The sequence below is a fragment of the Eptesicus fuscus genome, chromosome 4 (assembly GCF_027574615.1).
Source record: "Eptesicus fuscus isolate TK198812 chromosome 4, DD_ASM_mEF_20220401, whole genome shotgun sequence".
NCBI lineage: Eukaryota > Metazoa > Chordata > Mammalia > Chiroptera > Vespertilionidae > Eptesicus > Eptesicus fuscus.
Window position 1 is genome coordinate 96,629,406 of NC_072476.1, and position 17,025 is coordinate 96,646,430.

The window sequence follows — 17,025 nt, forward strand, 5'->3', positions numbered from 1 at the left end:
ATGTATGTGGGGAAAATTTCAAAAATATTTAAAGCACACAAAAGAAAGGAAGAGTCATAGAGCTAGTCACTATTACTATTGGGGTACATAATTCCTTCCAGATGTTTTTCTCTAATCAATTACAGATGGACACATACTCTATTTTGTGTTGGGTATGTGTATATTATACAGCAGTTGCCCGACTATGGCTCAAACTCATTCGTTTACATTTTGTCTACATTACAACCGTGGAGTTGAGTAGTTCTGACAGATATTGATTTTGTGGCCGTTTACAGAAAAGGTTTCCAGCCTGTTTTAATATGTAAAGCATCCTGTCAAAAATGTGCTTTTAGGAACTTTATGGTATTCAGACGAGTGGACTGAAGTCATACTTGATTTCACCACGTCCCTATTCTATACATTTAGTCCATCAGTGAACCTGCTTGGCTCCATCGCCATAAGGTATCCTAGACCCCACTCTGTCATCACCTTGGACCTGCTTGGGATCTCACTCCCAACTGGCCCTCAGGCCTTCTCTTGACCCAGAAGAGCTAGCTGGCTTCCACACACCAGCCAGAGCTATTCCGAAGACTTCCCGTTCTGCATGGGAGTGCAGTGTGTGCCTGACAAGAGGGGGCCACGAGTGAAGGCAGTGACTCTCCTCTCCAGCACGATCCAGGAAAGGCCCGTGGCCATCTGAGTATACAGCTTCCTGCACGTAATTCAGAGGGTGCGATTTCCTACTCATGCTATTGCAGTCGCTGTCAAAAATCACTATTTGATAATTTAGTTATGTTGATATATATAAAATCTTACTAACATGTTAGTTTAAAAATGCTGCTTTTCCTATTCTCTCTTCATGTCAGTTTTATTGAAACGGGCCACTTTTTGAGCCTAACACATTTTCCAGAACAAGTCATCTTCATTCCTGAGTTGTGTTAGAGAACGTTATAAAAGTAGTCACTGGAAATTGTTTCAATCAATCCTTTTTTCCCCTAGTTTTATGTTTTTTTGTCCAGTTTTGTTAAGGTATAATTGACATAAAAAGTGTATAAGTTTCAGGTTTACAGTATAATGATTTTATATAAGTATATGTTGGGAAATGGTTACCCAACAAGTCTAATTAACATCCATCAATCTCACAGAGTTAAAATTTCAGGGGGGCACATTTTAAAATCTTCTGTCTTAGCAAGTTTCAAATATCACAGTACAGTATTGTTAACTATAGGCACCATGCTCTACATTACATTTCCAGAGCTTATTTATCTTATAACTGGAAGTTTGTACCTTTTGACCACCTTCACCCAAGTCCTCACCTCCCAACCCCCAATCTGTTGCTCAATCTTCATCACATGACCACTCACTATATTACTGTTTGAAGAAATTTTGAAACACTTATTTATAACAACACTTAGCCCCTTCAATTATGAGGTTACCCCCACAAATAATGAAATCAGTGATAAATGTCTGTCTTTAATTATATTATTATTGTTATTAACATTGTTAATATATAATACCATAATAATATGCCACTTCTGCCAGGTAACCTCTGTGACATATAAAAGCTTCCTAAACTAGCACTGATGGATGTCATTTCAGACATTCTTCCTCCCCCAGTGCTTTTCCATTCTAAAGGAAGAAATTAAATGTGCGGCCCTGGTATATCTCAGATTTGGTTACATCACAAACTTGTGGCCACCTCCTCTGCCTGAGGGATAATTTTAAATAAAACAAAGCAAAGCATGTTTTTAGAGACAGGTAGTAAATGGACAATTATTACCCCGTGGACTCTGTGAGGCACCGCTAGGTTTTGGGGTGGAATCCTGACTAGTATAACTAGGGACCCAAGGTCTGCTTTTCCTCCATCCCCTGCTTTGCCTAAAGGGCTCCATGAATATTTGGGGGCCGTGGACACACAGAGCCAAGAAAGGCACCATCTCGTCCGCTGAAGCCTGTTTCTCAGGCTGAAGTCCCAGGAGGAGCCTTACTCTGCCTTTAAGGTTTGTACGTCTATGTTCTTGTGAAGCCCTTAGAAAGAGCCATTTCTCATTGTTGGTGAGACTCCCTGTTTATCTCCTCACCTGAAAACAGTTGCACTTCCATGGCGAGAAGGGGACCCCATCATCCTCGAAGACATATGTAAGCACAGTGCCCCCCCTTGCACGTCCATCCACAGATGGTGTGGAAAACACGTTGTTTCCTGGCCGAGGTCACAGCTCTGACACAGCGTGGCCCTTACTCTTCGCTTATATTTAGGACTGAGGTGACGTTTCCATTTTAAGCTGGATCAAGAGGAGTCTTAAATAGGTCATTGACCCCCACAGATTTTATTGTCTTACTAAAAAATATACAGTCAAGTTTGAGATAAAAACTTCACCTTGGTTGTAAGTGAGCAGACTGAGGGCAGCGCCTGGCGGCGTGAATCCGCGGAGAGAACCCGTGATGAAGTGTGTGTGTGGCATTGCCATGGTTTGATGCTAAAAGTGGGTACAGCTAAAGAAGCCAAGTCTCGTTTCCATTTTTAAACTGCGGACTTCCTCTAATTCTCAAAATAGGAAAGAAACATGAAAGGCAAGGTGACTAGCACACATGGAAAGGAAATCTGAACTTGGTTTCAATCCTGGAAATTTTATCAGAGGGAGGGAAAAGATGGCAAGTTGCCAAGGCTTTCAGACGGACACTGCCGGTAGCTCACGTGTGCCCACAGCTCACCTCCGAGGACCCGGCTCTCAGCATCTGGCGCCCCGCAGAGGAGGGAGCACATGCAGCGAGTGCCCTGTCTCATGTGTGTCCTTAGCGATGAATGCATGTGTGTGGGTTCAGCCTTTTGTTCCTCTGTGTCGGGCCACCTTCCTTCTGGGTTCAGACCTGGTGTCGCCTGGTGGCTGGTGCTGACGTAGGGTGGAAAGGAAGTCAGATAGTCTTAGAGGGGACTGGGTGCATTGTGGTTAACACCGAGCTCAGTGCATAGTTGGGCAGGTCTAGTGGAGTGTTGTCAACAGGGCCAAGAGGTGGCCTCTCCTGGTCTCTTAAGGGGTTAGAGGAGGAGTCATTGGTGAGGGCACGGTGGACAGAAACAAGCTTGTGGCTGGAACAGTTTGAGCAACAATATCAATAACATGAGCCCGTGATGTGATGTGATGTGATGTGATGTGATGTGATGTGATGTGATGTGATGTGATGTGATGTGATGAAAGGGCTCCTTCAGCTCGGAGTCTTCTTCCCCCAAACCCATAACCTCAGTCTACTTGGAAGAAACAAAACAAATTCAAACTGAGGGGCATAGTGCAGAATACCTGATGTCTACAAAATACTCAGAAACTGTCAAGGTCATAAAACCAAGAGAAGACTGAGCAAATCTCAGACCACAGTACGATGTCTGATTGCATCTGGTGCCCTGCAGGGGGTCCTAGAAGAGAAGAAGGAACTTAGTGAAACACAAAGTCCAGAGTTTTGTTCATACGAATGTACCAATGTTGGTTTTTAGTTTCCACAAACATACTGTGGAAGTGAGAGATGCTGACCCAAGGGAAGTTGGATGAGCGGTACATGGGAGTTAGTTCCCTGTGCTTCCTCTGCAACTGTTCTAGAAAGCTAAAATGCTACCCAAACAAAAAGTTCATTAACATCAAGCAAGTTTGTTCTGCTTATAGGAGAGAGGTGCTGGGGGAAACCCCTCATGAGGACTGATTGTGGAGACAGGAAACTGAGGATCAACCCCATCAGAGTCTCACTGGGCCCAGGTTCTCTTCTAAGGCTCTTCAGCGTTCAGGTGTGGGATTTCTTCCTTTTTGCTGTTCATTGAAGGGGTTTTACTCAGACCTGGTGGGAATGAAGTCACTTCAGAGACACCTTCAGGTTGTATCATTTGGAACCCTGAGGTGGCCTGAAGGAGATACACCATGTTTCTGAGAGGCCAGACTTATTGTCAGACAGTCAGACGGAGAGTGGTTGAGGCAACAAGGAGACCTGGCCCAAGAAGTTGTTGGAGGGATCTGCCCTTCTACAAGAAGCAGTTATGAGGTCTCTTTAGTCAAGGCCGTCTTCTTTCCCATTTACCAGGATTTGCAGATGCTCAGCTTTTCTTAAAGCAAAAGCTTCTAAAAGGGCTGCTTCCTCTTCAAAAATGCCTCCAGGCTGTAGGATATTGGCCCGGGAGCACATTTCCTCAAACACCATTGCCCGGAGTAGAGGTTCTTTCAATGTCTGAAGAGATTTCTCATCCCCAGCCAAGGCTGGGTCAGCAGGGGGCGCTCAGCCAGCCAAGACCACAATGGTGTCACATGGTGCAAAGGAAAAGGGAGAGAAGGAGGCTTTCTGGCCACCCAACCCATCACCTCAAAACTAATCTGGGAATAACGATTCCCCGTTGTAGACCTGGTCAGGTGGAAAGTCTCCAATGCAGTTTGGCTTCTCCACAAAGTACTGGGTAAAAGTTAGCCAAGCAGCATCCTATCAGGTGCTATGTAGGAATGAAAAGTAATTTTTAACATTGATCTGCACAACATATGATAAGGAAGATCAACATATAACAAACGTGTTATGTAATTCATAGTTAAACTGAAGGTTATCACTGCCCCTCTATCTTGCATTGTGTTTTTAAGCTCAAGAGGTAAGATTTGTTTTGGGCTGTGTGCCACCCTGGTTCAGTCACTCCAGATTTTTACGGTCCACAAAGACCTCTGTTTCTGGGATTCGTGATCTTAGAAATGTTCCATTTCCTTATGCTTGCTAAAAGCAGCGACGTCTGCCAGACTTCTTTTTCTCCTCTGGTTATTTGTTCTAAATTTCTTGGAACCAAAGACCTTTGCCCCTGAAGTACTAGTATACATAGAGCCTTTGAAGAGAGCTTTACATTAGCAAGCAAAACTATTCAGGCACAGGTGTGTGCTGTGGCGGTAAGCCTGAACCAATGTTATCATTTGGTCCCCTAGGGAATTTGATTTCTACCAGTGTCTGTACTTCTGCTGGAGTTTTATAGAAGATTTTTTTTTGGACCGGGTAGGAGTTGGGGAAGGATGAGAAGAAGAGGAGATAAAGAAATTGGCTTGATACAGACACATATCAACTATGTTCTAAGGATAGAAGGAGTGAGTAAGTAGGTAGGAAGAAAACCAGTCTCAGGTGACGACAGCGCCTCAGAGAGGGGGCATCACAAACGAGTTGGTAGGGACCGTGTTTAGTGCAATGAAATGGGTCTCAGTAACCACAGGATATAATAAAAAGCAAACCAGTGACGTAGGGTGATGACACATGAGGTCTGAGCACCAGCCTCGTTTCATTGGTCCTTCCTTGAGCAGTTGCTGAAGGGCCTCTTTTCCTTCCATGTTTCCCGAGGCTACTCCTGTGCTCACTTCACTGTCACTTCCTGCTCTTCCCCACCCTTCCTGCTGGGAACTGGCTGAATGAGTGGGCAGATGTGTTATTTGTGGAGTTTATATCTCCCCCCCACTTAGATTAAAAAAAAAATTTTAAAGGATCAGATGACCCTGTATGTACATGGTGTCAATGATGCATTTGGTAATGACGGGTAATCACGACGTGCCACACCACTGAGACGCTCCCCTCTCTCTTCTTTTTACTTGGTGGAGTCCTACTGAGACTTGTCCTACATTGGTGGCTTTCAGAGCAGTAAAAGCGTCCCCACCCCAAATGCTGCGTTATACCAATAATCAAAAAGAGTTCCTCGGATATGTAATACTCTCAGCAGCAGGTCACCTCACGTTGCTGAGCCTCAGTTTCAGTGTCTGTAGCCCTCAGGGTCTCTCCCTGTCCCTGTCCAGGATGCCCAGTGGACTTCAGGTCAGCAGTGATGAGGGAATCCTTGGCACCCCAACCCCCACAGGGCTGAAGGCGGCATTGATGCCAGGAAGCCACACACTTGTGTCAGTCTGTCTGTGCTATCCGTGTTTTCTCTTCTTGTCTTTTGATTTCAGTAATTAACACACATATACCAAAGGGGAATTCATGGTTGAAGCAAGTAATTTATTTTTTATATTAAATGTATTGGGGGTGACATAAGTTAATAAGATTATATAGATTTCAAGTGTACATGATCTGTATATTGCATTGTGTGCCCATCACCCAAAGTCAGATCATCTTCTGTCACCATATATTTGGCCCCCTTTACTCCCTCCTTACTCCCTTCTCCCCCTTTCCTCTGGGCACCACCATACTGTTGTGTATGTCTATTGGTTTGCTTGTTTTTCTTGTTGGAAACAAGTGAGTAAAAAAATGCATGAAGGAGTGCTTAAAGGAAATGTTTTAGTCCCTATTTCATGGTAGTAATGGGCAGTTCATCTGTTACCGCACCGATCAGTTATCGGCCCTTTAAAACTGAGGGGCAGCTTTCAGGGACATATTCAGTCTGTAGTAACCAGCCGCTAAGTTCAGCAGCAGCTGGGCTCAGATCGTGAAGAAATAGTACAATAGACACTTAGGAGAACGAAAGGTAAAATCAATGGGAAAGAGTGGTCAGAACTGAGAGTGAGATCAGAGAATTAGCCCTTTTTGTTAAGATAAAATAAAAGTACAGCAGTATTCTCACTGATCATATTTTCAGTGCTTCACCTTTAAGTTCCTTAATCCTGACATTTATAACAACTCAGCCCATTGCTTCAGGCCGAGAGGCTCCTGCACAGCCTCTGCTCTTCAGAGCTCTGCTGATGGCTGTTTTCTTTCAAGGTCAATGGTATTTGAGTTATGTGTGCAGGTATCTGCACCAATGTAACCTTCGACTTTGAGGTCAACAACTGTAGATCTTGTATGAAATACTGAAGAAATGTCTTGAATTGTGACATGCATGTATCACAAAATAGTTAACACTACTAAAGGAAAGCAGGTAATGTGATTTGTTTTGACTTTCCAGTTCTTTAATGCCCTAGAAGTCACTTTGACACATAAATGTGAAATACGCATTAGCTATAGATGTATTGCTAGGATCATCTATAATGTGACAATGGAGTACAGGCATTAAAAAAAAAAAGAATGGTATATTGTTTCTTAATAATTAGACTTTGCTTATTGTCTTACTTAATGTTACCAATAGGGAAATCAAAGTAGTTTCAAGTTTTTATGCAAAAAGCATTTAGAATATATTCCTAAAGGAATCTCAATAATATTTCTCTAGCCGTTTTGCCCCCTTTTAATGAGGCTGGAGCTATACTTTCTACTTTTAAATTGAAGTATTTCTTTTAATTGACATGTAACATTATATTGGTTTTGGGTGTATAGCATACTGAGTCAATATTTGCATGTATTATGAAATGACCATCACAAATCTAGTTACCATCTGTCACCACACAGTTACACATTTTTTTTCTTGTGATGAGAACTTTTAAGATCTACTCTCAGCAAATTTCAAATATACAATACAACATTAATTATTAACTATAGTCCCCAGGCTGTCCATGACATCTGCATGACTTATTTTGTAAAGGGAAATTTGTACCTTTTGACCACGTTGGTACAAACTTTTCTCTTAGCCTTTTGGTAAAAGAGTTGAAGTGATGTTTGTCCTGGTCTGAGAAGTGGCAGCAAATGAGGGTGCCTAGTGATTGATGCCTCCGAGGTAGTGATGAGCCGAGCTGTGTGCCCATGTCAGGCTGCTCCCTGATGACAGAGGGGAGTCCTGCGGGAGAGACCATGCTGCCCAGAGGAGCACAGGGACTCCTATTTGTGTGCAAACGTGTTCTGAGTCGAGAAGTCTAAATGACCTAAGGAAAGATTTTCATGCAACTCACTGTCCCTCCAAACATAATTGTTTATGGGCATTTTTTTTTTTCCTAAGTAAGAGCTCTTTTGCTGAGTGGCAAAAGTGTTCTCAGAACAAACAAACCTCTCAGCGCTGGCAGGTTCAGCCCATTTTGCTCTCCACCCTCCAGCTCCCTCCTGGGGGTTGGAGACCTGATAGCCCGGCTGAAGTTCCAAGCTCCCTGTGGCCACGCTGTCCTTTCGGTGGGGTGCCCGGCCATGCCAGGGGGAAAAAAAAAAAAAGAAAAAGAAAGGGTAGGCAGGCCTAGGTGAAGTCATCCCAACAAAGGTTAATAGTTGGGTGGTGACACGGTCTCACACGACTGGACAGAAAATGCGGGGCAGCTGGGCCGAGCTTGCTCCCAGCTGCCTGTCACGGTGCTGGGAGTAAGAGGTGACCTATTTATTTTTAGAAGGGGACAGTCATCATAACTCAGCTCTTAGCTTCATTCAAGGCAGGCAGGCGCGTTGGAAGTTTGTAAACACCTACTTTCTGAGTAAGGGAGGAGTGCCTTTTTTTTCCAAAAAGGAAAGAACTTGACTACTGGGATTTTCCCTCCTGTGGTCGCGGTAGAGTGGAGAAGAAACGTTGGGCACGGACGTGCTGCAGCCTTCTCCCCTGTCTTAGCATTTTTAAAGGGCAGACATGCCTGAAGGTGAGGACCTGGGACCAGACAAAAGGTAATTACATTATATATTTACTTCTTCTTGAGTCTATTTCATGTGCTAGTTCTCTTTAAAAAAACAGCATGACTACTTTTAAATGAAAATTTTTTAAAAAATTGGAATGTAATCCCTTAACTCCAGACACTGAATTTTCTTCGGCATGAAAGAGACATAAAATTAACTTAATATACCCTTAGACACATATGTAAATAAGTGTTTTTCTTCAATGAGGAAGTGATGGTGTGAAAATTTAAAAAGTATTTCTTCCTACAATGTAAAGTCTATTTGAATGTTTTGATGTTTGATTTTTAACTTTAGAAAATAGTTCTTGGAAATCTAAGCTAGTGAACATTTTGTAAAATATTTCCATTTTAAAGACTTGTTGAATATTTTATAAAGGTTAAGTATTAGACCAATATACCAGTTGTGATAATACAACACTTTTTTTAAAAAAAAACCACAGTTCTTATCTTTTAAAATGTAGTCAGTTGAAGCCCATATGCAAAACATTAATTGTATCAATGTTTTTATTGATATCTACCTCTAAGAAGAGGGGAGAGAGATGGTAAAGAAAACAGGCAATTATTCCTACATCACATGTGCCCATATCGAAGGTCTCATTTCTAGCCCCATTGCTGTAGTAACAAAATTTGTATGAATCAGTTTCATTGGAATTCTAATTAGGGTCATGGAAATTCCGATATGAAGAAATAGAAAGAAAACGAAGCAGAAACAAACTCACAGATACAGAGAACAAACTGATGGTGGCCAAATGGGAGGGGGTTGAGGGGCTGGGTGAAAAAGGTGAAGGGCTTAAGAAGTGCAAATTGGCAGTTACAAAATAGTCACAAGATGTAAAGGACAGCCCTAGGGAATATAGTCAGTCAATAGTATTGTGGTGACTAGGTATGGTGCCAGTGGGTGCTGGATTTGTGGGATGACTACTTCATAAGTGACATAAATGTCTAACCATTATGCTGTGTACCTGAAACTAACATAATATGGAATTGCAATGGGAAAATAAATAAATTTAAAGCTGTTTAAAAAGGAAAAGGGGCTGTTGACAATTTTATTGTCAAAGAAGGTGGAAACTGGTAGCTCTGTATGAACAGGGGTGCCAGTATTTTTGTTGTTATTTTCTTTAAGGTAAGCCCTTTTCCGCCATGGTTATATGATGTAGTGTGTGTATGTTGCTTGTGTATGTGTGTTGTGTGTGCTGATGATAATGAGTTGTCCTTGTGTCCTTAAAAGCTACCTTTCTCTTTAGCTTTCTAGTTTTTATTTTCATCCAGATTTCTTCCCAGGACAACAAATGGGGACATTAAGTTGATATTTAATTGGATAATAAAACAACTTTCTATGTAAAATGAGACATGAAATCAAGTCCTTGAGGATAGCATTTATAAAAGTGCCTAGATTTAGGCCAGGGACTAGCTAACTAGTTTAGAAAACATTTTCAGAGAAATGGTTCTGAGATGATGGGCTTGATCTACCTGTATTGTGTGTATCACCTCCCACCCCGCCCCAACCGCCCCTTCCCCCCATGATATTCAACATTTCTGAAGGCAGCACTTTCTCCTTTTCTCTTAGCATCTTGGCATTCCAACCAGCTCTCTGCATAGAAATTCGCACAGAATAGGCATTTTGAATAAATACCTGTTGAATGGGATTTTTCATAGACCACTACAACAAATATCTAGGGTGCCTGATTATTTTAGACATTGAAGGGAGAGATTTGGCAGAAATTTAATAAGGGTTGCCTTAATGAAATGGAACATCATCACAATTAAATAATAATTAATTGTGGATAATTACAAATATTTTGAACTAATAGTTTGTGATGTTTAACAACAAACAGATTGTTTTAGAAGAATTTGTTTTACTGGTTACAAAGGATATACAGACAAGAGGGAGAAAAATCTAATAATTATTATTATTACCAAGGACTGGTAATATATTTGCTGAAAATGGGAAACTCCCTCTCACTCCTTTGAAGTAATATACCCCCACTTCCCACTGTTTTATTTTGATGAGCTAACTCCCTGCTCTGAACAGTTTATGGTTTTCTATACAATAAGCTTTGCTTTGTATGTTTGTTTTCCTCCATCTATGCAGAAAGTTAGAAAGGGTACCCTGGACAGGGTGAACGTTGAGAGCCAGGCTAGAAATAAAACATTCCTCTTGAGAGGGAATTTTACTCTTGCTAAATTGGAGATTAAGTGCCACTGGAAGACTCCTTGGATGCCACGGGTAGAAGAGAAATAACTATAAGTGGCGGGTTGCTGACCACACTTGCTATTAGGGCCTGAGAGCTGCAGGCCATGGTGGAGTCTCACACGCAGCTTCTTCATGTTACCTCGGTCCCGTTTGGGACTTTGGTGAGCTGAATTGCTCTGGACCTGTCAGGGAGCTAACTCTGAATGCAGTGCTTTCAAATACGTGGAAACCAAATGACATGAAGCTTCATTCGTGTGCCGGGGGCACCCTGTGCCTGCCGCTCTGTGCACTCACGGCCAGCCTTTTCCACTCACCACGCGTGTCTGAGAGCATGCCTGCTGGGACCTTCTCCTCCTTGTTAGCTTGTCCCCAGTGATAAACACTCTGGGTAACAACCTCCAAAGGCTCTGTCCCAGTTTCAAGGTCAGGGGATGCAGGGAGAGGGTGTGAAAGAATGCCATTCTGTAGCAGACTAAGGAAGGCAGAAACCCAAGCAGGAAGCTGAAGAAGAAGGAAAAAAGTGGGGGCAGGCCCTGGGGAATCCCCCAGGATCAAGAAATACGAGGAAAATTAGACCCTGGCCAGCGGCCTGGCTCTACGTGGTCCCTTGTTCCAGCAGATTTGGAGCTTCACCATGGAGGCAGCGGTGCACACCCTCGATGTGGTTAGTACCTGGATGTGGTTGGTTAGTGCCTAGATGTGGTTAGTACCTGGATGTGGTTAGTACTTGGGTATGGTTAGTGCCTGGGTATGGTTAGTGCCTGGGTATGGTTAGTACCAGGATGTGGTTAGTAACTGGGTGGAGGGATGTGGACAGGTGAAACATTCCCTATTCCAGCTGCCAGCAAGGGGGATGGACCCCAGCTACCACGACTGAGTCCTGAACGTGTCTTATAGAACGTGTCTTATATGACTTGTAGAAGTCATCACATGCACACACTCGCTCTGTATGTGTTTATCAAGTGTGGGATCTAAGCCAGTGGCTACGCCAGGTGGTGGGGTGCGGGGTTTGGCCCCTGCTCTCATGGAGCATACAGTCTGAATGGGGGAGACAGACACTTAACGCGTTGAAAAGTAAGGGCTAAGATCTTTTCAAAGGGTACTGTGGGAGACTCCCTGGCGCGTGTGTGGTATGAAAGAGTAGTTCACAGGCCTCTCTGAGGAGGTGCCCTGGGCGCTGGGATGTGAGGAGCCAGCCATGAGAGGGTGTGAGGAGGAGGGGGTGCTCTGGAAGAGGCCCAGCGGCGTGAGCTCAGACCCTGAGAGGGGGATAAATTGCCGCCTGTGGGAACAGAAAGGCAGGCGTGGAGAGCAATGAGCAGGAAAAGGCCTGTCCGGGCCCACGGCATCTCATAGGCCAGAGTGGGAGGGTAGATGCTAGTCAAGGTGGTGAGGCGTCATTAGAGGGTTTGAAGGAAGGGGTTGGGGTGGGGCCACCTAAATCCTTCAGAGACCATTATGAGGTAACATGCTTTTGTGAGTCAGACCGAGAACTTGAGCACCATTGATCACTTCTCATGGAAATGTGGAATCTGAAGTGTAAAAGTGCTAAGTTTGGGAACATAACTAAGTCCACAGTTGGAAATTAGGTGGATGTGCATTTCAGAAATCAGTACAAATTACGCATCAAAAAAACCTAAGCATTGAGGCTGATACAGTGGAAGTTCAAAGACAGCACTGTTTATTACAGAGTAGTATGGGGTCACCCATTGGGTGACAGATATCTGGGTCCTCTATATGGCCTTTAATAGGTGCTTGGAATCATGACAGAAAGAGAACCATTTTATACAGCGAGTCTGACCATTGGGTGATCTGGGGGGTGGGCTCTGAGTGTGTGACAGGCTCCGCTGTCGTTCTTTTTGGACAGGTTTCTCAGATCCACAGTGAGGGAGGGCGATTTGGAGTCTTCTAACCATGGAACAGGGAACGGGCACTGCTGGGTGCCCCTGGGAAGATCACAGAGAGCAGCTGGTCTTTAGATTGTTCAAAGTACCTGCTTATGTTCTACGCTAATCTAATATTTAACCAATCAGTGGAATATCATCGAAAGGACAATATGCAGTTTTAGCGATTAAGAAGCAAAATATTGGCTGTCACTGTAGGATTCTCTAAAGCATGGTTATTTGACTTGTCACATAACCTCTATTGGAAAAGGCCACTGAGCTTCTAAAGCTGTAATTCCACAGTGGTGGTCTCGTTTGCTCACAGATCTTTCTGCTCTGCTCTGGAGTGGCGAGCTTCCATCTGGGCTCTGGATATTCCAAAGGGCCATTTTATTTAAGAAAACCAAAGCCCTTTGAAGGCGCATGGCCTAGTTAGTATTTGAAAAATGGCATTAGCAGTTGCATTGAATTTTGTTCTTGGAGGATTTAAAAGGAATTGATTTAAATATAGTTTTGAATCCAGATGTTTTAATAATTCAGGTTGGCCTGATGAGAGGCTTAATTTTACATTGTTGATAAAGCTTATCTTTTGATGATACTATTTCTTTAATAATATGAGATGAGGCTAAGAGAACCCTCACCAAGAAACCCGACCAGCACGCCCCACCTCATGCTTTAGGTGAGATGGGTTTCCATAAGCAAGCCTACTTCAGCTTTTGTATGTCTGAAAAAGTCCTTATGCTGCTGTTGGCTTTGAAGAAGGCACAGAGAGGTGAAGTTCACACAGCCATGGAGTGAAAGGCTTGCTCTTCGAAGGCAGGCGGCTGACTCCTGAGCCTGCGCAGTTAGACACATGCATAGTCATATGGTGGTGACGCACGGGGTGAGTCTGAGGCTCAGACAGGTCAGTATGGCTGGCACAAAGGAGAAAGGAGAGCGTGGCTGGCGATGAGTGGAGAGGAATAGAGGAGCCCGTGGTTGGGCCTTCTTGGTAGTGGTGTGCTGGTCTCTGGGGGAGGGGAAGCCCTTATCTTAGCTTTCATTGATTCCTTTTCAAGACACCCCCAGGAGGTCGCTGAAAGTGGAGCTGGGAAAGGTGCACAGAACTGGCTCTGGAAAGCCTGTGGGGGTCAGCTCCAGCTCACCAAGGACTGTGCCTCCAGCTCACAAAGACTGTGCTTTGATACGAGCTAACGTTTCCTTCCAGCATTGCTGCGGCTTCTTCATGGACACGTCCTGAGGGCATACGAGCCATTCAGGAAAGGCTTGTTGAAGGAACGAAGTGCCATATTTTTCTTCCACCCTCCAGCACAGTCTTGGAAAATGTCTCTCAAGCATAGGAACTGTTTACCACTTTTGAAATCCTCTTTTGACCCAGCTGGGCTAATATTTGAAATTGATTAAGAACCCTAATCTGTCCTTCTGCGGGAGGTTGTTTGTGTCCGATACTTTAATCTCCAGCTAACAAGCAGCATGCTTCCCAAACCCTTGCGGCTCCCCAAGCCCCTGTTCAAGCTGATTTCTAGTTTATAAAACTGGTGACTGATTTTTGTCACCCCTGAAATGTGATGGAGGTCTCTCTAGTTTCCAACACCAAAGGAGGCCGACAGCTGCTGTGCGTCGGGCCCTGGGAAGAGCTGTCCCCGGCCTGTCCCAGGGCTGCCAACAGAAGCTGTCCCTGAGGAAAAGTCCATTGTGTGGGCTTTCCTTACTCCCAGCCCTTTGTCCCTTCATGGGCAACTCAGTGTCTACATCCAGCCGGTTGTCTTGCTGCTGCTTCTCACTGTGTAAATCTGGGTCCTACAGAAGGTATGTGAGCTCAAGGGCTTGCCCGAGGGGCAGATCTCATACACAATGTTGTTTTCCCACTGGAGAAATAAAATAGTACCTAGAGGGGAAAATGAATATAAAGAAGAAAGGATCGCAGTGGCCGGTGTGGCTCAGTTGATTGAGCGTAGTCTGATGCACCGAAAGGTCTCCGGTTCATTCCCGGTCAGGGCACAATTCCCAGGTTGCATATGCAATTCCCAATCGGAGTGCATATGGGAGGCAACCAATCTATGTTCCTCTCTCACATCAATTTTTTTCTCTCTCCATCTCCCTTCCTCTTTCTCTCTCTCTCAAAAAATAATAATAATAATAATAATATTTTTTTTTAAAATAAGAAAGGATCAACTGGTATCTTACTGCCCTAAAATAATATTTATTTTCAAGTATTTCCTTGGACAGATGTTTTTTGGCAAAGTTATAATGATTATATATGATATATATAGTTTTTTAAATTCTCACCTGAGGATATGTTTATTGATTTTTACACACACACACACACACACACACACACACATATATATATACATATATATATATATATATATATATATATATATATGTGAGAGAGAGAGAGAGAGAGAGAGAGAGAGAGATTGATGTTAGAGAGAAACATTGATCAGTTGCCTCCTATATACACACCCAACTGGGGATTGAACCTGCAACCTTTTTTTTTTTCTTTTTGGTGTACAGGACATTGCATCAACCAGCTGAGCCATGTGGCCAGGGCTAATGTATACAATTTTGTATGCTGCTTTATTTTTCTCTGGAGCATTTCCCAATGGCCTCTAACATTTGGAAGCATTTTTTTAATGTCTGCAAAATATTCTACCCTTTGGGTTTTTTCATATATAGTATTACTATATTATTGAAAATGGTTTTGCCATATTGCCCAGCTGGCGTGGCTCAATGGTTGAGCATTGACCTATGAACCAGGAGGTCATGGTTTGATTCCCAGTTCAGAGTACATGCCTGGGTTGCGGGCTCGATCCTCAGTGTAGGGCATGCAAGAGGCAGCCAATCAGTGATTCTCATTATTAATTCAGTTTTATCTCTCTCTCCCTCTCCCTTCCTTTCTGAAATCTGTCTACCTATCTATCTATATGAAAATATATTTTTGGTAAAACTTTCTATCTGGCTTCTTTTTCTAAAAAAATTGCTGACCATATATGGTGACAGGAGAAGATTTGACTTTGGGTGCTGGGCACACAGTGCAATATACAGATCTTATAACATAGAAACGCACACCTGAAACCTATATGATCATGTTGATCAATGTCACCCCAATAAATTTAATAAGAAACAATTGCTGACCAATGACATCTCTTCCTAATGGAGAAATGTATAGTTTATTGATGAATATACTTACTTATATAGAATAACTTTCCATTTCTTTGAAGTTCACATCTTAAGGCATAAACACTTATCTATTTCATCCATTGTGTAGAGTGACTCTAGGCATGGCCTTTGGAATTAAGCAAAGCTATTTCCAATCCTGGCTGCAGGTCCCAGCCTGACCATTTACTAGCTGGTGCCCTTAGGAAAGTTTCTTAATCTTGCTTCATCTTGCATTTTATTTACCAGTAAAATGGGGTTAATAATACTTACTTTATAGACTTATTTTATAGATTAAATATAGTCTTCCACATTAAATATTTACTTTATTGAATACCTCATTGTAAGTCCTCAAGAAGTAGTTAATAGTAATAATATTTATGTAAGTTATACATTGCCTTAAACACTACTCAGTAGGTCACTTTGAGTGAAAACACCTTACCATCTGTGGCCTAATCCTTGTGAATATCCTGATTATACATAATGTATGTGGAAGGTACTCTGTATGTACCATCCATTCTCTCTCACTAGATCGTGTTCTCAACTAGGGTCGATGCAGAATTGCCCAGTGCATGCTGGGTGGTCTGATCTGGATGGTCTGCGTGTTCTTCATGTTTGGAATACGGCCACGAGGGGCATGTATTTGGTTCACATTGTTTTTACCCTTCATAGGACTGCTTTGTGTTGTGCCACAGACCCGTGTTAAGTGAATGTACCTCTTGTAGCCAGAAGCGAGGATGTCTGCCCGATGCAGCTGACAGTGAGCCGAGTAGCCACAGGAGGAAGTTCCGGTGCAGGGCATGTGTGTATCTCTTGTCCAGTTGGTTTGTTTTAATCTTATGAGCACTGTGAATCTTCTAAATGATCCTATTTCCATCTCTGATATGGTCACTGGGAGGTAAAATGGCAGCTCACTTCTAGCAAGTGTATGGAATCCTTTGGAATGCATTTTTGTATACTCTTCTTCCCCTGGGTTTATGTTCTTTCCCATCAGGCCCTTCAGCGCCATTCCCTGTGGGGCCACTCCCTCCCCCCATGGCTGTAATAGCTGTGTGCTAAGGCACCCAGCGAAGAGACCCAGTGCGAGGGTGACACCCGTCCCAGGCTCTGCCCCCAAGCTCTGGGCCCTGGGTGGGCTGCATTTGCTGGATGAAGGTGCTCCATTTATGCGGGTGCACCTTGCAGGCCAACAGGCTCTGCTCCCTTTGGTGTTTATTTTATTCCTTGTTTTCTGTGAACTTTTATAAGCCACCTAAAGTTCTTTATGGAAGGGAATGAAATAAAATAATTACCAGGAAATAGCCTTGGCCACTCACAAGTTAAATATATACCTATATGTGGAGAAACCGAAAATGAAGTCTTCCAT

The 17,025-nt window shown here is 43.2% G+C and overlaps 1 protein-coding gene across 4 annotated transcripts in view; it reads left to right on the forward strand.

Annotated features, from left to right (window-relative positions):
• The window catches only part of RETREG1 (reticulophagy regulator 1), a 97,230-nt gene that overhangs the window by 51,812 nt on the left and 28,393 nt on the right, over window positions 1-17,025 (forward strand). Inside the window, exon 1 of one of the 4 annotated variants that reach the window (XM_008151669.3) lies at window positions 8,061-8,412. The exons of the other annotated variants lie outside the window; for them this stretch is intronic. Within the exon in view, the coding sequence (XP_008149891.2) occupies window positions 8,378-8,412 (35 nt within the window). The 5' untranslated portion in view covers window positions 8,061-8,377. Of the gene's footprint in view, window positions 1-8,060; window positions 8,413-17,025 lie in introns of those variants that run through there. 4 annotated transcript variants of the gene reach the window in all.